The sequence below is a fragment of the Heptranchias perlo genome, chromosome 21 (assembly GCF_035084215.1).
Source record: "Heptranchias perlo isolate sHepPer1 chromosome 21, sHepPer1.hap1, whole genome shotgun sequence".
Taxonomy (NCBI): domain Eukaryota; kingdom Metazoa; phylum Chordata; class Chondrichthyes; order Hexanchiformes; family Hexanchidae; genus Heptranchias; species Heptranchias perlo.
This window is the reverse complement of record NC_090345.1, coordinates 50,426,826-50,452,342: the sequence shown is the minus strand read 5'-3', so window position 1 is coordinate 50,452,342 and position 25,517 is coordinate 50,426,826. Positions and strand designations below refer to the sequence as shown.

At 48.7% G+C, this 25,517-nt stretch overlaps 1 protein-coding gene across 1 annotated transcript in view; it reads right to left on the bottom strand.

The window, feature by feature from the left end:
- Nucleotides 1–15,330: 15,330 nt before the first annotated feature.
- Nucleotides 15,331–25,517, bottom strand: part of tacr2 (tachykinin receptor 2) — a 116,128-nt gene continuing 105,941 nt past the window's right edge. Inside the window, exons 4-5 of the mRNA XM_068002777.1 lie at nucleotides 20,626–20,822; nucleotides 15,331–16,490 (exon numbers count right to left, since the gene is read on the bottom strand). Of these exons, the coding sequence (XP_067858878.1) occupies nucleotides 16,268–16,490; nucleotides 20,626–20,822 (420 nt within the window). The 3' untranslated portion in view covers nucleotides 15,331–16,267. The remainder of the gene's footprint in view (nucleotides 16,491–20,625; nucleotides 20,823–25,517) is intronic.

The window sequence follows — 25,517 nt, the reverse complement described above, 5'->3', positions numbered from 1 at the left end:
AAGAGTTGGGGTGGGGCTGACTCGGGACCAAAAAGGAGATCTACTCATGAAGGCAGAGGTCATGGCAGAGATACTAATTGAGTATTTTGTATCTGTCTTTACCAAGGAAGAAGATGCTGCCAAAGTCACAGTAAAAGAGGAATCCAGGGTGCCTTGGCACTTTGGATACAAAACTGGCTTAGTGGCAGAAGGCAGAGGGTGATGGTCGAAGGTTGTTTTTGTGACTGGAAGCCTGTGGCCAGTGGGGTACCACAGGGATCGGTGCTGGGTCCCTTGCTGTTTGTGGTCGACATTAATGACTTGGATATGAATGTAAAAGGTATGATCAGTAAGTTCGCTGATGATACAAAGATTGGTAGGGTGGTAAATAGCGAGGAGGATAGCCTCACTCTGCAGGACGATATAGATGGGTTGGTCAGATGGACGGAACAGTGGCAAATGGAATTTAACCCGGAAAAGTGCGAGGTGATGCACTTTGGGGGGACTAACAAGGCAAGGGAATACACAATGAATGGGAGGACCCTTGGCAAGACAGAGGGTCAGAGGGATCTTGGTGTGCAAGTTCACAGATCCCTGAAGGCGGCGGAACAGGTAGATAAGGTGGTAAAGAAGGCATATGGGATACTTGCCTTTATTAGCCGAGGCATAGAATATAAGAGCAAGGAGGTTATGATGGAGCTGTATAAAACACTGGTTAGGCCACAGCTGGAGTACTGTGTGCAGTTCTGGTCGCCACACTACAGGAAGGATGTGATCGCTTTGGAGAGGGTGCAGAGGAGATTCACCAGGATGTTACCAGGGCTGGAGCGCTTCAGCTATGAAGAGAGACTGGGAAGATTGGGTTTGTTTTCCTTGGAGCAGAGGAGGCTGAGGGGGGACATGATTGAGGTGTACAAAATTATGAGGGGCACAGATAGGATGGATACTAAGGAGCTTTTTCCCTTCGTTGAGGGTTCTATAACAAGGGGGCATAGATTCAAGGTAAAAGGCGGGAGGTTTAGAGGGGATTTGAGAAAGAACTTTTTCACCCAGAGGGTGGTTGGAGTCTGGAACTCACTGCCGGAAAGGGTTGTGGAGGCAGGAACCCTCACAACATTCAAGAAGCATTTGGATGAGCACTTGAAATGCCATAGCATACAAGGCTACGGATCAAATGCTGGAATATGGGATTAGAGCAGACAGGGCTGATGGCCGGCGCGGACACGATGGGCCGAAGGGCCTCTATCCGTACTGTATAACTCTATGACTCTATGACTCTAGATACTGGATGGGTTAAAAATTGATAAAGAGGAGGTACTGGAAAGGCTGGCTGTACTTAAAGTAGATAAATCACCCGGTCCGGATGGGATGCATCCGAGGTTGCTGAGGGAAGTAAGGGTGGAAATTGCGGAGGTACTGGCCATAATCTTCCAAACATCTGTAGATACGGGGGTGGTGCCAGAGGACTGGAGAATTGCAAATGTTACACCCTTGTTCAAAAAAGGGTGTAAGGATAAACCCAGCAACTACAGGCCAGTCAGTTTAACCTCAGTGGTGGGGAAACTTTTAGAAAAGATAATCCAGGACAGAATTAACAGTCACTTGGACAAGTGTGGATTAATTAAGGAAAGCCAGCACGGATTTGTTAAAGGCAAATCATGTTTAACTAACTTGATTGAGTTTTTTGATGAGGTAACAGAGAGGGTTGATGAGGGTAGTGCGGTTGATGTTGTGTATATGGACTTTCAAAAGGCATTTGATAAAGTGCCACATAATAGACTTGTCAGCAAAATTGAAGCCCATGGAATAAAAGGGACAGTGGCAGCACGGATACAAAATTGGCTAAATGACAGGAAACAGAGAGTAGTGGTGAACGGTTGTTTTTCGGACTGGAGGGAGGTGTACAGTGGCGTTCCCCAGGGGTCGGTGCTGGGACCACTGCTTTTCTTGATATATATTAATGACTTGGACTTGGGTGTACAGGGCACAATTTCAAAATTTGGGGCTGACACAAAACTTGGAAGGGTAGTGAACAGTGAGGAGTGTAAACAATCTTACAACACCAGGTTATAGTCCAATCACAAGCTTTCGGAGGCTTCCTCCTTCGTCAGGTGAATGTCACATTCACCTGACAAAGAAGATAATCTCCGAAAGCTTGTGATTTTCAAATTAAATTGTTGGACTATAACCTGGTGTTGTAAGATTGTTTACATTTGTCAACCCCAGTCCATCACCGGCATCTCCACATAACAGTGAGGAGGATAGTGATAGACTTCAAGAGGTTATAGACAGGCTGGTGGAATGGGCGGACACGTGGCAGATGAAATTTAACACAGAAAAATGCGAAGTGATACATTTTGGCTGGAAGAGTGAGGGGAGGCAATATAAACCAGAGGGCACAATTCTAAAGGGGGTGCAGGAACAGAGAGACCTGGGGGTATATGTGCACAAATCGCTGAAGGTGGCAGGGCAGGTTGAGAAAGCGGTTAAAAAATCACATGGGTTCCTGGGCTTTATAAATGGAGGCATAGAGTACAAAAGCAAGGAAGTTATGATGAACCTTTATAAAACACTGGCTCGGCCACAGCTGGAGTATCGTGTCCAATTCTGGGCACTGCACTTTAGGAAGGATGTGAAGGCCTTAGAAAGGGTGCAGAAGAGATTTACTAGACTGATTCCAGGGATGAGGGACTTCAGTTATGTGGATAGACTGGAGAAGCTGGGGTTGTTCTCCTTGGAACAGAGATGGTTGAGAGGAGATTTGATAGAGGTATTCAAAATCATGAAGGGTTTAGATAAAGTAAATAAAAATAAACTGTTCTCATTGGTGGAAGGGTCAAGAACCAGAGGACACAGATTTAAGGTGATTGGTAAAAGGACCAAAGGTGACATGAGGAAAAACTTTTTTACGCAGTGAGTGGTTAGGATCTGGAATGTGCTGCCTGAAAGGGTGGTGGAGGCTGATTCAATCATGGCTTTCAAAAAGGAGTTGGATAAATACTTGAAGAGAAAAAATTTGCAGGACTACGGGGAAAGAGCAGGGGAATGGGTCTAACTGGATTGCTCTTACAATGAGCCAGCACGGGCTCGATGGGCTGAATGGCCTCCTTCTGTGCTGTAACCATTCTATGATCCTATGATAGGGGCTCGGGGGAGGAGAGGAGACTGTGGGATGGGGACTGAAAGAGAGATGGAGACTGGGGAATGGGGGCACGGGGGAGATAGAGACTGATGAATGGGGGCTCGGGGAGAGATGGAGACTGTTGAATGGGGGCTCTGGGAGAGAGGGAGACTGGAGAATGGGGGCTTTGGGAGAGATGGAGACTGGAGAATGGGGGCTTTGGGAGAGATGGAGACTGGAGAATGGGGGCATGGGGAGAGATGGAGACTGGAGAATGGGGTCTTTGGGAGAGATGGAGACTGGTGAATGGGTGCTCGGGGGAGAGATGGAGACTGGAGAATGGGGGCATGGGGAGAGATGGAGACTGGAGAATGGGGGCTTTGGGAGAGACGGAGACTGGTGAATGGGGGCTCGGGGGAGAGATGGAGACTGGTGAATGGGGGCTCGGGGAGAGATGGAGACTGGTGAATGGGGGCACGGGGGAGATAGAGGCTGGTGAATGGGGGCTTTGGGAGAGATGGAGACTGGTGAATGGGGGCTCGGGGAGAGATGGAGACTGTTGAATGGGGGCTCTGGGAGAGATGGAGACTGGAGAATGGGGGCTCGGGGGAGAGATGGAGACTGGTGAATGGGGGCTCGGGGAGAGATGGAAACAGGTGAATGGGGGCATGGGGAGAGATGGAGACTGGGAAATGGGGGCACGGGGGAGAGATGGAGACTGGTGAATGGGGGCTCGGGGAGAGATGGAGACTGGGGAATTGGGGTTTGGGGAATGATGGAGACTGGGGAATGGGGGTTTGGGGAATGATGGAGACTGGGGAATGGGGGATTGGGGAATGATGGAGACTTGGGAATGGGGGCTTGGGGAATGATGGAGACTGGGGAGTGGGGGTTCGGGGAGAGATGGAGACAGGGGAATGGGGGTTTGGGGAGAGATGAAGGCTGGTGAATGGAGATTTGGGGGAGGAGATGGAGTCTGGGAACTGGCCACCCGGAGGGAGAGATTAAGACTGAGGAATGGGTGGAGAGGGTGACTGGGGAATTGAGACTCGGTGAGTGATGGAAACTTGGGAATGGGTGATCGGGGGAGAGAGGATGACTGGGTAATGGGGGCTCAGGGGGAGTGATGGAGGCTATGGAATCTGTGCTCAGGGAGAGAGAGGGGGACTGAGGATTGGGAGCTTGTGGGGGAGACAGAGTCTGGGGAATGTGGGCTCGGGACGAGTGATGGAGGCAGGGGAATGGTGACGCGGGGAAGACATATGGAATGCGGAATGGGATCTTGGGGGGAAAGGAATACTGGGGAATGGGGTATTAGGGAGAGATCAAGAATGGGGAATGGGGGCTCAGGTTGTTGAGAGTAATTGGGGAATGGGGTCTCGGGGAGACAGGGAGACGGGAATAGGGGCTCGGGGGAGAGATGGAGACTGGGTAATGGGGGTCATGTGAGAGAGGGAGATTGGAGAATGGGGATAAGATGGCTCAAGGAGGGATGGAGATGTGGAATTTGGGAGCGAGGTGAGAGATGTATGAGGAATGGGGGTTCAGGAGGAGAGGGTGATGGAAATGGGCGTTCATTGAGAAAGAGAGGGAGGGAGACTGGGAATGAGGGCGCAGGGAGAGATGGAGACTTAGATATGGGTGCTCAGGGTTTGAGATGGGGACTGGGGAATGGAGGTTCGTGGAGAGGGAGGTAGGTTGGGGATTGGGAGCCTGAGGGGAGTGATGGGGACTGGGAAATGGGGGAATGTGAGCTCGGTGGACTGGGGAATGGGGGCTCGGGGAGGGAAGTGGAGTGGGGAATGGGGGCTCGGGGAGGGAAGTGGAGTGGGGAATGGGGGCTCGGGGAGGGAAGTGGAGTGGGGAATGGGGGCTCGGGGAGGGAAGTGGAGTGGGGAATGGGGGCTCGGGGAGGGAAGTGGAGTGGGGAATGGGGGCTCGGCAAGAGATGGAGACAAGGAATCGGGGCTTGGGGAATGATGGAAACTGGAGAATGGGGGCTTGTGGGGGGAGATGGAGTCTGTGGAATGGCCACTCGGTGGGGTGAGAGTGAGTCTGAGGAATGGGAGAGAGATGGAGACAGGGGAATTGGGGCTCAGAGATTGATGGAAACTAGGGAATGGATGCATGGGGAGAGAGGGGCGACTGGGGAATGGGGGCTCGGGGGGGAGAGATGGGGACTGAGATATGGGTACTCAGGGTGAGATGTAGACAGGAATGGGGGCATGTGTGGAGAGATTGAGAATGTTGAATGAGGGCTCAGGGAGAGAGGGAGACCGGGGAATGGGGGCTAGGGGAGAGATTGATGCGGAGTGGGAGTTCGGAAAGAGCAGGAGACTGTGGAGTTGAGGTATGGGGAGAGGTGGAACCTGCGGAATGGGGGTTCAGAGGGAGAGGTGGAGAATTATTAACGACTTCGATGAAGGCATAGAAAGTCTCATATCTAAGTTTGCCGATGACACAAAGATTGGTGGCATTGTAAGCAGTGTAGATGAAAACATCAAATTACAAAGCGATATTGATAGATTAGGTGAATGGGCAAAACTGTGGCAAATGGAATTCAATGTAGACAAATGTGAGGTCATCATTTTGGACCAAAAAGGATAGAACAGGGTACTTTCTAAATGGTAAAAAGTTAAAAACAGTGGATGTCCAAAGGGACTTAGGGGTTCAGGTACATAGATCATTGAAGTGTCATGAACAGGTGCAGAAAATAATCAATAAGGCTAATGGAATGTTGGCCTTTATATCTCGAGGACTAGAGTACAAGGGGGCAGAAGTTATGCTGCAGCTATACAAAACCCTGGTTAGACCGCACCTGGAGTACTGAGAGCAGTTCTGGGCACCGCACCTTCGGAAGGACATATTGGCCTTGGAGGGAGTGCAGCGTAGGTTTACTAGAATGATACCCGGACTTCAAGGGTTAAGTTACGAGGAGAGATTACACAAATTGGGTTTGTATTCTCTAGCGTTTCGAAGGTTAAGGGGTGATCTGATCGAAGTTTATAAGATATTAAGGGGAACAGATAGGGTGGATACTCCTTCCCTCGCCTCCCCTCCAATCCTCACCCTCCCCTCCACCCCTTCCCCTCCCTCCCCCTCCCTCCCCCTCCCCCATACCTCCTCCCTCCCATTCCACCCCTCCCACATACCCCCTCCCCACCCCCTCCCTCCACTCCCCCATACTCCCACCCTCCCCTCCCTCTCCCTCTCCCATACCCCCTCCCTTCCCCACCTTCCCCTCCCACACCCTCATCCGCACCACCCCTATACCCTCCATTCCCTCCTCCCCACCTCCTCTTTCCCCCTCGCTCCCCTCCCCCACCCACTCTCTCGCCTCTCTCCCACCATTTCCTTCCCTCTCCTTCACCCTTCCGTCTCATCACATTCTTCACCTCCAGTCCAGGACTAGAAACTTCCCTATGCTGATCTTCCAAGGAATTCCTGAGCCGATTTTGAAGATTCTGCTGATATTCCAGGATCTAAATGTGAGCCGGCTGTTTTGAGATGACTTTGTACGGTGGACAGTGCAGACTGTGGACCAGACCACCCCGGAGAGGAGGGTCCCCTCCTCACCACCCCGGAGAGGAGGGTCCCCCCGTCACCACCCCGGAGAGGAGGGTCCCCCCGTCACCACCCCGGAGAGGAGGGTCCCCCCGTCACCACCCCGGAGAGGAGGGTCCCCTCCTCACCACCCCGGAGAGGAGGGTCCCCCCATCACCACCCCGGAGAGGAGGGTCCCCCCGTCACCACCCCAGAGAGGAGGATCCCCCCGTCACCACCCCAGAGAGGAGGGTCCCCCAATCACCACCCCAGAGAGGAGGGTCCCCCCGTCACCACCCCGGAGAGGAGGGTCCCCCCGTCACCACCCCAGAGAGGAGGGTCCCCCCGTCACCACCCCAGAGAGGAGGGTCCCCCCGTCACCACCCCGGAGAGGAGGATCCCCCCGTCACCACCCCGGAGAGGAGGGTCCCCCCGTCACCACCCCAGAGAGGAGGGTCCACTCCTCACCACCCCAGAGAGGAGGGTCCCCCCGTCACCACCCCGGAGAGGAGGGTCCCCCCGTCACCACCCCAGAGAAGAGGGTCCCCCAATCACCACCCCGGAGAGGAGGGTCCCCCCATCACCACCCCAGAGAGGAGGGTCCACTCCTCACCACCCCGGAGAGGAGGGTCCCCCCGTCACCACCCCGGAGAGGAGGGTCCCCCCGTCACCACCCCGGAGAGGAGGGACCCCCGTCACCACCCCGGAGAGGAGGGACCCCCGTCACCACCCCGGAGAGGAGGGTCCCCCAATTACCACCCCGGAGAGGAGGGTCCCCCCATCACCACCCCAGAGAGGAGGGTCCCCCCGTCACCACCCCAGAGAGGAGGGTCCCCCCGTCACCACCCCGGAGAGGAGGGTCCCCCCGTCACCACCCCAGAGAGGAGGGTCCCCCCGTCACCACCCCGGAGAGGAGGGTCCCCCCGTCACCACCCCAGAGAGGAGGGTCCCCTCATCACCACCCCAGAGAGGAGGGTCCCCCCGTCACCACCCCAGAGAGGAGGGTCCCCCCGTCACCACCCCGGAGAGGAGGGTCCCCCCGTCACCACCCCGGAGAGGAGGGTTCCCCCGTCACCACCCCGGAGAGGAGGGTCCCCCAATCACCACCCCGGAGAGGAGGGTCCCCCCATCACCACCCCAGAGAGGAGGGTCCCCCCATCACCACCCCAGAGAGGAGGGTCCCCCCGTCACCACCCCGGAGAGGAGGATCCCCCCGTCACCACCCCGGAGAGGAGGGTCCCCTCGTCACCACCCCGGAGAGGAGGGTCCCCCCGTCACCACCCCAGAGAGGAGGGTCCCCCCGTCACCACCCCAGAGAGGAGGGTCCCCCCGTCACCACCCCGGAGAGGAGGGTCCCCCATCACCACCCCGGAGAGGAGGGTCCCCCATCACCACTCCAGAGAGGAGGGTCCCCCCATCACCACCCTGGAGAGGAGGGTCCCCCCATCACCACCCCAGAGAGGAGGGTCCCCCCGTCACCACCCCAGAGAGGAGGGTCCCCTCGTCACCACCCCGAGAGGAGGGTCCCCCCGTCACCACCCCGGAGAGGAGGGTCCCCCCATCACCACCCCGGAGAGGAGGGTCCCCCCATCACCACCCCAGAGAGGAGGATCCCCCCGTCACCACCCCAGAGAGGAGGATCCCCCCGTCACCACCCCGGAGAGGAGGGTCCCCTCGTCACCACCCCAGAGAGGAGGGTCCCCTCGTCACCACCCCGGAGAGGAGGGTCCCCTCGTCACCACCCCGGAGAGGAGGGTCCCCCCGTCACCACCCCGGAGTGGAGGGTCCCCCCGTCACCACCCAGGAGAGGAGGGTCTCCCCGTCACCACCCCGGAGAGGAGGGTCTCCCCGTCACCACCCCGGAGAGGAGGGTTCCCCCGTCACCACCCCGGAGAGGAGGGTCCCCCAATCACCACCCCGGAGAGGAGGGTCCCCCCATCACCACCCCAGAGAGGAGGGTCCCCCCATCACCACCCCAGAGAGGAGGGTCCCCCCGTCACCACCCCGGAGAGGAGGATCCCCCCGTCACCACCCCGGAGAGGAGGGTCCCCTCGTCACCACCCCGGAGAGGAGGGTCCCCCCGTCACCACCCCAGAGAGGAGGGTCCCCCCGTCACCACCCCAGAGAGGAGGGTCCCCCCGTCACCACCCCGGAGAGGAGGGTCCCCCATCACCACTCCAGAGAGGAGGGTCCCCCCATCACCACCCTGGAGAGGAGGGTCCCCCCATCACCACCCCAGAGAGGAGGGTCCCCCCGTCACCACCCCGGTGAGGAGAGTCCCCTCGTCACCACCCCGGAGAGGAGGGTCCCCTCGTCACCACCCCGGAGCGGAGGGTCCCCTCGTCATCACCCCGGAGAGGAGGGTCCCCTCGTCACCACCCCGGAGAGGAGGGTCCCCTCGTCACCCACAGGTGAGCTCCTCTGTCCCTCTCTCCCTTAGTGTCCAGCATCCAGTTTTCCGGGGTGTTGACTGGAGACTGGGATCAGCTTGCCCCATGTCACCTTCTTGCCTGGATGGTTTATGCATTGGGGAGACGGAGACGGGGGAGTCAGACGATGCGGTCTCACCCTCGTCCTTTCACTACAGCTAAATCAGACGTATTGATTCATAAAACTCCAGCTTATTTAAATATCAGAGACTCATTCACCCCTGCAGCAAATAAACCATTGAAATTCTCCTCCTTTGCAGACTGCAAGTGTCCTGTATAAAATGAGTTTCAGCTCACTGCCTACTTCGTCATTAAATTGGTAGCTTCACTTAAAGAGGTTCACTGGACAGGCGTCATATGAAACTGGAAATGTGCAGCGCTGGGACAGTGTAGAGGGAACTTTACTCTGTATCTAACCCGTGCTGTACCTGCCCTGGGAGTGTTTGATGGGACAGTGTAGATGGAGCTTTACTCTCTATCTAACCCGTGCTGTACCTGCCCTGGGAGCGTTTGATGGGACAGTGTAGAGGGAGCTTTACTCTGTATCTAACCCGTGCTGTACCTGTCCTGGGAGTGTTTGATGGGACAGTGTAGAGGGAACTTTATTCTGTATCTAATCCGGATTGTACCTGCCCTGGGAGTGTTTGATGGGACAGTGTCGAGGGAGCTTTACTCTGTATCTAACCCGTGCTGTACCTGCCCTGGGAGTGTTTGATGGGATAGTGTAGAGGGAACTTTACTCTGTATCTAACCCATGCTGTACCTGCCCTGGGAGTGTTTAATGGGACAGTGTAGAGGGAGATTTACTCTGTATCTAACCCATGCTGTACCTGCCCTGGGAGTGTTTGATGGGACAGTGTAGAGGGAGCTTTACTCTGTATCTAACCCATGCTGTACCTGCCCTGGGAGTGTTTGATGGGACAGTGTAGAGGGAGCTTTACTCTGTATCTAACCAATGCTGTACCTGCCCTGGGAGTGTTTGATGGGACAGTGCAGAGGGAGCTTTACTCTGCATCTAATCCTGATCATATCTGCCCTGGGAGTGTTTGATGGTCTGTCTATCCAAATTGGCAAAGTGTTTCTGTCGCCAGCATGAACTGTCCACTCCTTCAGAGGCACAACATTCAGAAAACCAAGTGTATGATCTGTCAGTTTTTAATATTTAAGCAGAGAAAGGCACCAGAACCTGACGACCTCTCCAATGTGCTGACCTTTCAGTGGAGTAAATGACTTTCAATAGCTTTGCATTGTAATCAGAAACACAGGGCACTCCATTAGATCAGATATGAAAACATTCACCTTCTGCTCCACGACTGCTGCGTGGGGGGGTCAAGGGCACGAAAGATTTTCAACGTTAATGCAGATTTAATCCAGCTTTGTTTGATTAAGTGGCTGATTGTAGGATCGGGGGCAGCAGCAGCTGGAACTGATTAGGGCAGTGAGCTGCACATTGTCAAAGGGGCAGGCCTCAGGCATAAGATCATAAGAATACTGAGGATACTGGAAATCTGAAATAAAACCAGAAAATGCTGGAGAAACTCAGCAGGTCAGGCAGCGTCTGTGGAGAAAGAAACAGAGATAATGTTTCAGGTCAAAGACCTTTCATCAGAACTGGAAGATGTTAAAGAGTTAAAGTTTTTGCTGAGGACTGATCATTCGGGGTCAGAGAGGGGAAGGTCAGAGGGGATAGTGAAAACACGACAAAGGGTGAGATTGGAGGGAGGGATGGGGTCAGAGGAAAGTGAAGGGGAAGAAGGATCAGGAGGAGTGTTGGTATCTAAGAGCTGTTGAAGCTTGCGGTCCTTGACACCTGAAAGGAAGAAAAAGGTTTTTTGTTAAAGGGCCAGATGAGGCGAAGGATTAAATAGAACTGCAGACCAGGACAACTCTGAGATAGAGTGAGTTGGTGCTGCTGGAGAGCGCGGTCGAGAGCATGCATGGGGTGGCGCATGGCATTGAGCGTGGATCTCAGGAAGCAGCAAGAGCAGTAGCCCGAGGAACGCTGAATATCATGGAGATATCTGTAATCACGGGTGGATCCATGTGGAATAACTCGGAGCTGGAGACAGTTGCTGAGGAAAGAGATGTGGCTGTGAAAGTGAGTTTTAATGGATACCTGATCAAACACGAGAAGGGAATCAGAAAGCAAAGAAGGTGAATAAGGTAAAAGAGAGAAATGAAAATCCGTCAGAGAGAAAAGCAGAACTTCTTCAAGGTGGGGCATTGCTGGGAGAGAAGTGGCCGTGAATTAAACACTGAATCAAAAGCAAAATACTGAGGATAATGGAAATCTGAAATAAAAACAGAAAATGCTGGAAATGTTCAGCAGGTCAGGCAACTTCTGTGGAGAAAGAAACAGAGTTAACATTTCAGGTCAAAGACCTTTCGTCAGAACTGGAAGATGTTAAAAGAGTTACAGTATTTGAGCCAGGGAAAGGGGGGAGGGAGGGGTGGGGGAGGAAAGAACAAAAGGGAAGGTCTGTGATAGGGTGGAGGGCAGGAGTGATTAAATGATAAAAGTGATGATGGTGCAAGGCAAGGAGGGTGGGAATGGGACAAGTAAAGAAACAGAAGATGGGTCTAGAGGAGCTGTAAATGGCAACAGCAGAACCATTACCAGCACCTGCTGACCAAAAATATGGGAGCAGTGGTTCTGATCTGAAGTTATTGAAATCAATGTTGAGTCTGGAAGATTATAAAATGCCTAATCAAAAGATGAGATGCTGTTCCTCGAGCTTCCGTTGAAGATTGGAACAGTGTAGGAGACCGAGGACAGAGAGGTCAGAGTGGGAGTGGGACGGGGAATGGGAATTAAAAAGACAAGCGACCGGCAGGTCAGGGTCACACTTGCGGATTGACTGGAGATGTTCAGCAAAGGGATCACCCAATCTGCGTTTGGTCTCCCCAGTGTAGAGGAGACCCGCATCGTGAGCAATGGATACAGTATAGTAAATTGAAAGAAGTACAAGTAAATCACTGTTTCACCTGGAAGGAGTGTTTGGGGCCCTGGACAGTGGGAAGGGAGGAGGTGAAAGGGCAAGTGGTGCATCTCTTGCACTCACATGGGAAGGTGACGTGGGGAGGAGAGTGGGTGCTGGGGGTGATGGAAGAGTGGACCAGGGTGTCACGGAGGGAGCGGTCCCTTCGGAATGCTGAGAGGGGCATAATTCCCCCACTGCACACAGGGGCCCCAATCTGCGGCCAGCCTGGGATTGTAGAACCACACCTTCAGATAATCCCCTGAATAAAACCTTTAAAAATAATGATAATATGTTTAAAATATACTTTGGCACCATTTAACTATCAGCCTTATCTTAGTGGTGGTTCTCTCACCTCTGAGTCAGAAGGTCGCTGGTTCATGCCCCACTCCAGAGACTTGAGCCTTTATTCTAGGCTGACTGTCCACTGCAGTACTAGGGAAGTGCAGCATTGTCCGAGGTGCCGTCTTTCAGATGAGACATTAAACCGAGGCCCTGTCTGCCCTCCTCAGGTGGACAGAAAGATCCCACGGCACTATCTGAAGGGGAGATCTCCTCAGTGTCCTGGCCACTATTTATCGCTCAACCAACATCGCCATAACAGATTATTTATCTCAGTGCTGTTTGTGGGATCTTGCTGTGCACAAATTGGCTGCAGTGTTTCCTAAATTACAACAGTGACTTCACTTAAAAGTGCTTCATTCACTCAGCACGTTGGGATGTCCTGAGGTTATGAAAGGCACTGTAGAAATGCCATTTTCTTGTAATTGGTGTGTTCAATGCCAGAATGTCCAAAAGACATTTAACGCCCAGGATTGTGACGGTGAAAGCAACAAATTATAGGGTGTTTTACCTTGTTTATAAAAAGCACATTAGCATCAAGACCAGAAAATTCAGTATTATTTTCAGTGCTAAGGAGAGTATAGAACCATAGCACTAAAGAAGCTTATAGCATAGAAGGAGGCCATTCAGCCCATCATTTCTGTTTCAGCTCTTTGTTAGAGCAACTCAAAACCAATCCCACTCCCCCACTCTCTCCCCCATCCCTGTATCTTCCTCTGCCTCAACCACTCCCGGAACATTCCATACTCCAACAACACTCCGTGTAAAGGCATCTCTCCTAACCCCTTGCCTCACTCTTTGTGACAATTATAAAATGACTACTCCTTGTCGCTGACCCCCCAGCCAGTGGAAATAGTCTTTCCCTCTTTACTCTATCAAAACAAATTATAATTTTAAAAACCTTTCTATTAAATCCTTGCCTGTTCCAGTGGAGACAGTCCCAGTATCTCAAGCCCCTCCTTGTAACTGTAGTTTCCCATCCCTGGCATTATCCTGGTGAGTCCTTTATTGGTGCATCCAAACTGCTCACTGCATTCTAACTCTTGCCTTGTAAACAATTATCCTTCCCTCACTCTTGTACTCCATGTCCTATTTAGAAAACTCCAAATGCTGCCCGCTTATTTTCTGGCTTTATCTACCTGCACTCACACTTCTAGTGATTTATATATTTGAACCCCTGGATGTCTCTGTTCCTCCACACCCATCAGTAACTTTCCATTCAGTGTATACTGCCATTCCTTGTGTTTCTCTCCCAAAATGTATTGGGACACCTGTCTGTGTCTCCTGAAGTCTCTCACACTCCCTCCTCACTGTTTAACAAACTTCCTCCTTCTGTGCTCACAGAAAATGTTTGTGTTCCCTGTGCTCCCTAATCATCGACACACTGATAACAAAAGTGGACCCAGCACTGACCCCTGGGGTACAGCACTGTTTCAAAATGATGGAAGGATGGGACAGGGTAGATAGAAGCAGACTGTTTCCAGTAGTCGAGGGGTCAGGAAGAAGGGGCCATAGATACAAGATTAAATGTAAGAGGTTTAGAACAGAGACCAGGAGAAACTTCTTCACACACAGAGTTGTGAGGCTGTGGAATTCACTTCCTGGGTTAGTGGTTGAGACAGAAACAATGTCAATATTCAAGATTAGATTGGCTAGGTGGATGAAGAATAATGGGACGAGGACTAGTGGGGGCAATGGCTGGGAACGCTGGGAGAAGAGGGAGAGTCCTCAAGAAAGTTGGATCCTATTTGTCACCCTTAACAATTTCCGTGTTCTAGGAAATCCATCTCCTCCAGTTTGGAAAGGTGCAGAGTGAACCCACTGTCCCTGCTGTCACTCTTGTTTGTGCCATTCTCAGTCCTACACTGGTCCCAAGCACTGACACAGGCCAGTTTGAATAAAATGGAACCAGTTTAATTCAGCTGTCCTGTAGTCTGAGTTTGGAAACAGCATTCTGATTAATGTACTTGAAGCTGCTCATATTTCTTGGACACCCAGAGATGCTGTAACTTGCATGGTGTTGCAGAGCTCACCTTTACGTGGAAGAGATAGTTCCTTCCTTCTCAGTGACCACTAGCCCTGGCCCGTGGCAGGTTTCTGATCGACTGCCTTGCCATTTTGTTCCCTGCTCTGCGCTTCATCTCAGCTCTCCTGTTAAACTCTTCTCCACAGGAATGCTGCAATTTTCCTTTAAATTTGGATGCTCCTGCTTTCAATGATGCTCCTTGCTCTGGTGCTGTTTTCATTATCATAGAATCATACAGCACAGAAGGAGACCATTTGGTCCTGAAAATTTTTTCCCTTCGAGTATTTATCCAATTCCCTTTTGAAAGTTACTAATGAATCTGCTTCCACCGCCCTTTCAGACAGTGAATTCCAGATCACAACAACTTGCTGCGTAAATAAAATTCTCCTCATTTCCCCCCTGGATTTTTTTCCAATTATCTTAAATCTGTGTCCTCTGGTTATTGACCCTCCTGCCACTGGAAACAGTTTCTCCCTCTCTACTCTATCAAAACCCTTCATAATATTGAACATGTCTATTAAATTGCCCCTTATCCTTCTCTGTTCTAAGGAGAACAATCCCATTTAATGTGTAACTTCATGACTATGCCTTTGGCTCACTTTCCGCATCGTTCTGATACAGATATAATCACATGATATATAAGGGATTATTTTCTAAGGCTTTTGAGACTGTTCCCAGCGTGGAGCCTCATTAATGGGAGTACTGGTTGGAGATATGGTTCTGGCATGATTCTGTGATCAGTGATAGCCCCTCACTAGCCTTGCTAATCGACCCCTACAGTCTCAAACACCCCAAGGTCAACGATAAAACTGAAACAAGAGTAACAGACCAAAGCTTCGCTGAATGTAACTTTTAAATATAATTAATCTTACATTTTAACAAGGTTATTTTTCTATAACAAAATGGCCCATTGATTCCAAATATAAATCACATCCTTAATAGACACATGATTCAAACTGGCCTGTTTGATGAACAGATTTTTATTACAATCACATATATAGCCTTATCCTGTATTTACACATCTTAACTTCAGGAATGTACAGAAAGGAATGCAAGTTAAAGCCCCAAATAGTGGACACTGGAATGACGGTTACAGTGCAGGGGATTCTCTGGGTTTCATGCATACACAGCTGCCCAGGTAAAGTGATTGTCACCAGGCTCGGCAGTTCCAGCACAATGTACACAGTGTCTGGTCAGCTCTGTGAGGAGACCAAGTTACTGGGAACCAGGATCAGAAGATCGGAACCAGGATCAGGGGATCGTAAACCAGGATTGGAGGATCAGGAACCAGGATTGGAAGATCAGGAACCAGGATTGGAAGATCAGGAACCAGGAACGGAGGATCAGGAACCAGGATCGTAGGATCGGGAACCAGGAATGGAGGATCAGGAACCAGAAACGGAGGATCAGGAACCAGGATCGTAGGATCGGGAACCAGGAATGGAGGATCAGGAACCAGGAACGGAGGATCAGGAACCAGGATCGTAGGATCGGGAACCAGGAATGGAGGATCAGGAACCAGGGTCGTAGGATCGGGAACCAGGAACGGAGAATCGGGAACCGGGAACGGAGGATCAGGAACTGGGATCGGAGAATTGGGAACCAGAATTGGAGGATCAGAAACCAGGATCGGAGGATCGGGAACCAGGAACGGAGGATCAGGAACCAGAACCAGGATCCAGGACCGGACAATCGTGAACCTGGATTGGAGAAGCAGGGCCTGGGCATCATGTCTGGTTCTCCACGATTCTAATGAGTGTGGGCCCAGCAGTAGCCTTACCTCACAATATTGCCCCTTATCTCTGAAGGGAGTGCAATTCTGTACAGGCCGAGATGGCAATGTTGCTGATCAAAGAACAGTTCCAGAGCTGATGAATTCTCCTTTGGTCTCTTCGGCTTCATCATACTTTGAATCAATGCGACTGGTCGCCGTTGTCTCCATTCTACTCGTGGTGTAAGTGCTGCTACGAATCATTCGGAAACTCGTTGCTGCCGTTAGCTCCTGTTGATCAAATCTACTAACGTGTATGAAAGGGCACCAACGGAAAGCTCTCTTAAATCCGATGCGAAATCTGAGCAATTACAAAAGAAGAATGTTTAGTAAAGGGCTTTGGGACCCATCAACGTCATCCCTTTTCCCAAATTAGTCCCATCTACTCATTGTCAGAGAAACACTACTCTCACCCACAGCAGGAACATCTGTTGAACATGTCCAGGAACTTGGTAGAAATAACAATCCAGAGGAAACCTCATGAGCACTTTCCAATGTTACCACAATCCTCAGTGCAGCTCACCACCTCCAATTCCCTGTCTCGCCAATTATCTCGACCCCATTTACACTGTTCCATTCCTTCCCTGGGAACTTATTCCACAACTTGATTGTCCTTTGGCTGAAAAAGTACTCGTTGACTTCCCTTCTTACTCCTAATTTGGGATCCAGTCTGCGAGCAATTTAAGACGTGACATGTGGTAAGCATAACGTGCTCGGGAGGAACAGGTGACTTTGGACCACTGGTTCCCAAAGCTCTCCACCACTGGGGGTTTTTCTCGCCTCATGTCTGGGTCTGTTGTAGACTCATTGATGGAGATTGATTGCTATGATTAGTTGATAACTCCATTATCGCTGTATCATGTGACTACCAGGATGGTAGAAGGTGAACGAGATGGACCTTGGACTTTCTTTGTCCAGTAATTCCTGTGTTCCTAACTTCCTCATTTTTAACGTGTCCCTGGGATTGGAAAATATTATTGGGAAACTTCACAGAAACCCCTCGGCTGTGTATTAATCACTGCTTGCGATAGGAATAGTTTATCTGATAAGAGGGTTAGGAACATAGAAACAGGAGGAGGCCATTCAGCCCCTTGAGCCTGTTCCACTATTCAATTCGATCATGGCTGATCTGTATCTTAACTCCATCTACCCGCTCTGGTTCCGTAACCCTCAATACCCTCACCTAACAAAAATCTATCAATCACAGTAGTGAAATTTTCAATTGCCCCCCAGCCTGAACAGCTTTTTTTTTTGGGGGGGGGGGGGGGGGAAGAGTTCCAAATTTCCACTACCCACAAGAAGTGCTTTCTGACATCACCCCTAAACGGGTTAGCTCTAATTCTAAGGTTATGCCCCCTTGTTCTAGACTCTCCCACCAGAGGAAATAGTTTCTCTCTATCTACCCTATCTACTCCTTTAATCATCTTAAACACCTCAATTAGATCACCCCTTAATCTTCTATACTCAAGGGAATACAAGCCTAGTCTATGCAACCTGTCCTCATAATTTAACCCTTTTAGTCCCGGTATCATTCTGGTGAATCTGCACTGCATCCCCTCCAAGGCCAATATATCTTTCCTGAGGAGCGATGCCCAGAACTGAATGGAGTACTCCAGATGGAGTCTGACCAGAGCTCTGTACGGCTGTAACATAACTTCCACCCCTTTGTATTCCAGCCCCCATTGAGATAAAGGCCAACATTCCATTAGCCTTTTAAATTATTTTTTGTACCTGTCCACTAGCTTTTAGTGATTTCTGTACTTGGACCCCTAAATCTCTCTGCTCATCCACAGTTCCGAGCTTCTCACCATTTAGAAAATACTCTGATCGATCTTAGGTCCAAAGTGGATGACCTCACACTTTCCCACGTTGAACTCCATCTGCCACAGTTTTGCCCGCTCATTTAATCTATCAATGTCCCATTGCAACTTTCTGCTCCCATTTACACTATTTACTGTGTCTCCTAACTTAGTGTCATCAACAAACTTGAATATACGGCTCTCTATTCCTTCACCTGAGTCATTTCTAAATATAGTGAGAAGCTGAGGCCCCAGTTCAGATCCCTGGGGGACTCCACTAGTCACATCCTGCCAATTTGACCACATATCCATTATTCCTACTCTGTCTCCTACCTCCTCACCAATTCCGTACCAATGTCAATAGATTGCCTCCAATTCCATGCATTCTCAGTTGGAGTGAAAGTTCCTGGTCATGTGAGTTTCAGTTTACTGTATCACAATGACAACTATATCTACAACTGGTCTGTAAACAAACATACACCAACTCTCAAACTTTCTCCTCTCCTCTGCATGATGCAGTTCACACAAGGGTGCAGTTCCCTTCACTAATCCATCCAACTAGCCTTTCTTCACGTGCGAGACATTGAATATGTGCAAGCTACTCTACCACAGCGGGTATCCGGATGCTGTCTCCACGTGACATGGACACACTGGGACTTTCCAGCTGGACTCACTCGCTGATTCCCCCACCTCTAGTCCAGAGATGCTGGTTGGCTGCAGCCTTCCTACTGCCATGATGGCTGAGATTACTTTCTGGACTGTGAAGGTCAATGGAGGTGTACTTATCCATTCAGTTCTGTGTTAGAGATCAGCTCAGTGGTATAGATGTATATTTGTGGTTTGAGTAAAGTGCCTGAGGGAATTATTGGGCCTGTGCGGCTGTTTATTAGTTTTCTGTGTGATATTTGTGGAAGAAGTTTCCATAAGAATCTAGTGGATCTCCTGGCCTGTGGTTTTCAATGTCTGGTACTCTAATCTCCAGCCATGTTCTCCCCTTTGTGTCTGGGTGCTGGGTATCTCAGTGAGCTAATCCTCCACTACTACTTCTTCTTCTTTGGCAGTCGCTCAGGGTCGAGGATGACTTGCTTCCACTCCGGGAGGGTGGGTTCTGCGGTGGCTGAATAGTCCAATCCTGGAGCTGCAGACTCTGCCACAGGTGGGGCAGGTAGTGTTTAATAAGGCGGGTAGATGAGACGCTCTGGATTCTGCGCGCTCTTTCCGCTGCTTACGCTTGGCCTCCACATGCTCCACACGTGACGCTCGGGGTGATTGGCGCCTTCGCGAATGCTTCTTCTCCAGTTTGGGCGTTCTAGGGCAAGCAATTCCCACGTGTCGGTGGGGATGTTGCATTTTTTTAGGGAGGCTTTGAGAGTGTCCTTTTAGCGTTTCCTCTGCCCTCCTAGTGATCGCCTACCATTGCGGAGCTCGGAGTAGAGCACTTGTTTAGGGAATCTTGTGTCGGGCATGTGGACAATGTGGCCCACCCATCGCAACTGGTTGAGCGTGACCAGTGCCTCGATACTGGGGATGTTAGCCTGAGAGAGAACGCTCACGCCTATCCTGCCAGTGGATTTACAAGATTTTGCGGAGGCAACGTTGGTGATATCTCTCCAGGGATTTGAGGTGTCTGCTGTACATTGCCCATGTTTCTGATGCGTACAGGAGGGCGGGGACCACGGCTGCTCTGTAGACCATGAGCTTGGTGCTGGATTTGAGGTCTCGGTCTTCGAACATTCTGTTCCTCAGGTGTCCGAAGGCTACACTGACGTCGATGTTGAATTTCATTGTTGATGTCTGCTCACGCCGAGAGGAGGCTCCCGAGGTATGGAAAATGATCCACGCTGTCCAGCGGCTCACTGTGGATCTTGATGGTCGGGGGGCAGTGTTGTGTGGCAGGAGCGGGCTGGGAGAGGACCTTTGTTTTCCGGATGTTTAGCCTGAGGCCCATTCTCTCATACGCCTCGGTGAATGTGTCAACGATGGTTTGTAGCTTAGCCTCTGAGTGTGCGCACACGCAGGCATCGTCTGCGTACTGCAGCTCGATGACAGAAGTTGGGGTGGTCTTGTTCTGGCCTGGAGGCATCGAAGGTTGAACAGTTTCCCGCTTGTCCTGTAGGTTAGCTCCACTCCGGCAGGGAGCTTCATGGTGATGGGGGTGAAGTGTTGCAGCAAGGAAGATGGAAGCTCTCCCTCCTCTACTAGCCTGTGTGCCTCTGCTTGCCCCACTCAGTGTCTGGTCCGAGGGATTGTCGTTGGAACATTCCCCGTGCCTCTCTCTGGTGATGCACCCTGCAACTCTCGGGACTTGCATTACTCTAACATTCTAAACTGTAGAAAAAAAGATAAATAGCTGTCTTCCTGTCTGTCTCTATACGTCTCTATACGTCTGCCTGCCTGTCTGTGCCTATCTGCCTGTCTCTCTGTGCCTGGCACCTGTTTGCCTGTCAGTCTTTGTCTAGCTTTTGGCCTCTGTCTATCTGGTTGTCTGTGTTTGTGTCTGCCTGTTTATGTTTGTCTGTCTGTGGCTATCTGCATGTCTGTTGCTTGTCTGTCTGTCTGCCTATGTCTGGTTCTGTTTGTCTCTGTCTGTCTGTCTGTCACCTGTACATCTGCAGCCTGTCTGTCCGTTGTGCTCACCGTTGGTTAAGGCAGCAGTAAATGATGGGGTTGTACATGGTGGAGCTCATGGCGAGCCAAAATATTCCCAGGTACACCTGTTGTATGTAGGTTTCATAATAGATGTCCGTTATGAAACTCCCGAGGATAAAGTACAAGTGATAGGGCAGCCAGCAAACGGCGAAGGTCAGAACCACCACAATCATCATCTTCACAACCTGTAACACAGAAAGGAACTGTTCGTAAGTTGATGGAAGTTGTTATTAGATATGTATTGTATGTAAGTTGAAGGAAGGTGTTATTAAAGATGTGTTGCACTTAAGTTGTTGGAAGATGTTATTAGAGATGAGATGAACGTAAGTTGATGGAAGTTGTTATTAGAGATGTATTGTATGTAAGTTGTTGGAAGGTGTTATTAGAGATGTATTGTATGTAAGTTGTTGGAAGGTGTTATTAGAGATGTATTGTATGTAAGTTGTTGGAAGGTGTTATTAGAGATGTATTGTATGTAAGTTGTTGGAAGGTGTTATTAGAGATGTATTGTATGTAAGTTGTTGGAAGGTGTTATTAGAGATGTATTGTACATAAGATGTTGGAAGGTGTTATTCGAGATGAATTGTATGTAAGTTGATCGAATGTGTTATTAGGGAGGTATTGTATGTAAGTTGTTGGAAGGTGTTATTAGAGATGTATTGTACGTAAGTTAATCGAAGGTGTTATTTGAGAATTATTGTCTGTAAGTTGATGGAAGGTGTTATTAGAGATGTATTGTATGTAAGTCGATGGAAGGTGTTATTAGAGATGTATTGTATGTAAGTTGTTGGAAGGTGTTATTAGAGATGTATTGTTAGTAAGTTGATGGATCCTGTTATTAGAGATGTATTGTATGTGAGTTGATGATAGGTGTTGTTAGAAATGTATTGTATGTAAGTTGTTGGAAGGTGCATTTAGAGTTGTATTGTAAGAATGGTGTTGGAATGTGTTATTAGAGATGTAATGTACGTAAGTTAATCGAAGGTATTATTTGAGAATTATTGTCTGTAAGTTGATGGAAGGTATCATTCGAGATGTATTGTTAATAAGTTGATGGATCCTGTTATTAGAGATGTATTGCATGTAAGTTGAAGGAAGGTTTTATTAGAGATGTATTGTCTGCTAGTTGTTGGAAGTTGTTATTCAAGATGTTTTGTTTGTAATTTGTTGGAAGGTGTTATTCGAGATGTATTGTTTGTAAGTTGTTGGAAGGTGTTATTAGAGATGTATTGTACGAAAGTTGATCAAAGGTGTTATTAGAGATGTATTGCATGTAAGATGATGGAGAGTGTTATGAGAGATGCTTTGTTTATAAGTTGATGGAAGGTGTTGTTCGGGATGGATTGTATGTAAGTTGATGGAAGGTGTTATTAGGGATGTATTGTAAGTAAATTGATGAAAGTTGTTATTAGAGATGTATTGTTTGTAAGTTGTTGGAAATTGTTATTCGAGATGATCTGATTGTAAGTTGTTGGAAGGTGTTAATAGAGATGTACTGTATGTAAGTTCTTGGATGTTGTTATTAGAGATGTATTGTATGTAAGTTGATGGAAGGTGTTGTTAGAGATGTATTGTTTGTAAGTTGTTGGAAGGTGTTATTAGTGATGTATTGTATGTAAGTTGTTTGAGGATGTTATTCGAGATGTATTGTATGTAAATTGATGGAAGGTGTTTTTCGAGAGGTATTGTATGTTATTTCTTGGAAGGTGTTGTTAGAGATGTATTGTATGTAAGTTGACGGAAGGTGTTATTCGAGATGTTTTGTTTGTAAGTTGTTGGAAGGTGTTATTAGTGATGTACTGTATGTAAGTTGTTGGAGGATGTTATTCGAGATGTATTGTATGTAAATTGATGGAAGGTGTTATTAGAGATATATTGTATGTAAGATTTTGGAGGACATTGTTCGAGATGTATTGTCTGTAAGTTGATAGAAGGTATTATTCGCGATGCATTGTATGTAAGTTGTTGGAAATTGTTATTGGAGATGTTTTGTATGTAAGTTGATGGAAGGTGTTTTTCGAGATGTATTGTATGTAAGTTGTTGGAAATTGTTATTGGAGATGTTTTGTTTTTAAGTTGTTGGAAGGTGTTATTTTAAATGTAATGCATGTAAGTTCTTGGAAGGTGTTGTTCGAGATGTATTGTGCGTAAGTTGATGGAAGGTGTTATTCGCGATGCATTGTATGTAAGTTGTTGGAAGGTGTTATTCGCGATGCATTGTATGTAAGTTGAAGGAAGGTGTTATTAGAGGTGTATTGTAAGTAAGTTGTTGGAGGATGTTATTAGCGATGTATTGTATGTAAGTTGATGGATGGTGTTTTTCGAGATGTATTGTATGTAAGTTGATGGAAGGTGTTATTAGAGATGCATTGTATGTAAGTTGATGAAAGTGTTTTTCGAGATGTTTTGTTTGTAAGTTGTTGGAAGGTGTTATGAGTGATGTATTGTATGTAAATTGTTGGAAATTGTTTTTGGAGATGTTTTGTTTGTAAGTTGTTGGAAGGTGTTATTAGTGATGAATCGTATGTAAGTTGATGAAAGTGTTTATTATAGATGTGTTGGATGTAAATTCGTGGAAGGTGTTCTTAGAGATGTATTGTATGTAAGCTGTTGGAAGTTGTTATTCGAGATGTTTTGTTTGTAAGCTGTTGGAAGGTGTTATGAGTGATGTATTGTATGTAAGTTGTTGGAAGGTTTTATTTGAGATGTATTGTATGTAAGTTGTTCGAAGTTGTTATTAGAGATGTAATGCATGTAAGTTGTTGGAAGTTGTTATTACAGATGTGTTGTATGAAAGTTGATGGAAGGTATTGTTCGAGATGTATTGTATGTAAGTTGTTGGAAATTGTTATTGGAGATGTTTTGTTTGTAAGTTGTTGGAAGGTATTATTGGAGATGTAATGTATGTAAATTGTTCCAAGTTGTTATTAGAGATGTGTTCTACATAAGTTGTTGGAAGGTGCATTTTGAGTTGTAAAGTAAGAATGCTGTTGGAATGTTTTCTTAGAGATGTATTGTACATAAGTTGATGCAAGGTGTTATTCGAGGTGTATTGTCTGTAAGTTGATGGAAGGTGTTATTCGAGATGTATTGTATGTAAGTTGATGGAAGGTGTTATTAGAGATGTATTGTCTGTAAGTTGATGGAAGGTGTTATTAGAGATGTATTGTCTGTAAGTTGATGGAAGGTGTTATTCGAGATGTATTGTATGTAAGTTGATGGAAGGTGTTATTCGAGGTGTATTGTCTGTAAGTTGATGGAAGGTGTTATTCGAGGTGTATTGTATGTAAGCTGTTATTAGAGATGTGTTCTACGTAAGTTGGTGGAAGGTGCATTCAGAGTTGTATTGGAAGAATGGTGTTGGAATGTGTTATTAGAGATGTTTTGTATGTAAGTTGATGGAAGGTGTGCACTGCTGCTCAGAGAGGTCCAGGAAGCTGAGCCTCGGTCTGTGGACCCTGTGGCGAGGGTAGTGCCCTCTGCGACGCATCTCTCTCTGCGGTTGCCCTCCCTCCTGCTGTGCAGGTGGATGTGTCACAGCACTGTGTTGTGGAGCTCCACGTGTCAGAGGTGGACAGCGTGGCCGGCGAGGCTGGTGATGCTGTTCGCCCTCCGAGGAGGTCATGACTACAGCTACGGCGGCCCCCATCCGGAAGATGTACATCTGAGGGGGTCCACAAGGTAGGTACATGTGTCTGGACCCCGGGGTAATTGTGCAAGTTGGTGAATTTTATTGTTAGGAGGAGGGTGGTGGAGGTCAAACTTTGTCCAAAGTGACAGAGTGGTCTCCTGCAATGAGTGAGGGTCTCCCCCCACCCACCTGTCAAATGGACCTTTGCAGCTGCCACAGGCTGATGGCTGCAACACGTCCCTTTGACCTGGGAGTGTTTCCCCCAGTACGGGAAACAGTCCCAGTTGTTTGTAAAATCCCAACCCTCCTAAAATATCTCATTAATCAGGTCTGTAAACGACCTGAAATACCAAAATAAATACTTTAAGTGGCACCCCGCCAGCGTTAATTGCCTGCGGGAGTCCCACATGCGGGGGCTGCGCGCGCATGTCAGTGCGTCTGTGGGAAACCCGCAAGTGGGCGGGTTGGAGCCGGGCTCCCGACTCACCCCGGGAATCCCCGATTTTCTTGGCCCCCCCGCCAGGAACGCACCAGATCGCGGGTGCTAAAATCAACCCCACAGTCTCTGGAGTAGATTACCAAAACAGAGAATCCTTGATCTCTGGCATAAATTTCTAAAACAGAGAGTTATTGCTGTCTGGAATAGATTACCAAAACAGAGAGTCATCTGTCTCTGGAATAGATTACCAAAACAGAGAGTCTTCCGTCTCTGGAATAGATTACCAAAGCAGGGGATCATCGCTCTCTTAATTTGATTACCAAAACAGAGAATACTCGCACTTAGGAATAGATTACCAATGTGGAGAGACATTGCTCTCTGGAATAGATTACCGACACAGTGATTCACTGCTCTCTGGAATTGATTACCAAAACAGAGCATCATCGCTGTCTGGAATAGATTACCAAGACAGAGAACCCTCGCTCTCAGGGACAGATTACCAAAGCAGTGAGTCATTGCTCTCTGGAATAGATTACCAACACAGTGATGCACTGCTCTCTGGAATTGATTACCAAAACAGAGAATCCTCGCTCTCAGGCGTAGGTAACCAAAATGGAAAATCAATGCTTTCTGGAATCTATTACCAAAACAGAGAGTCACTGGTCTCTGGAATAGATTACCATATGAGCTCGTCATTGGTTTCTGCAATAGATTACAAAAACAGAGAGTTATCGCTCTCTGGAATAGATTACCAAAACAGAGAGTCATTGATCTCTGCAATAGATTACCAAAACAGAGAGTCATTGATCT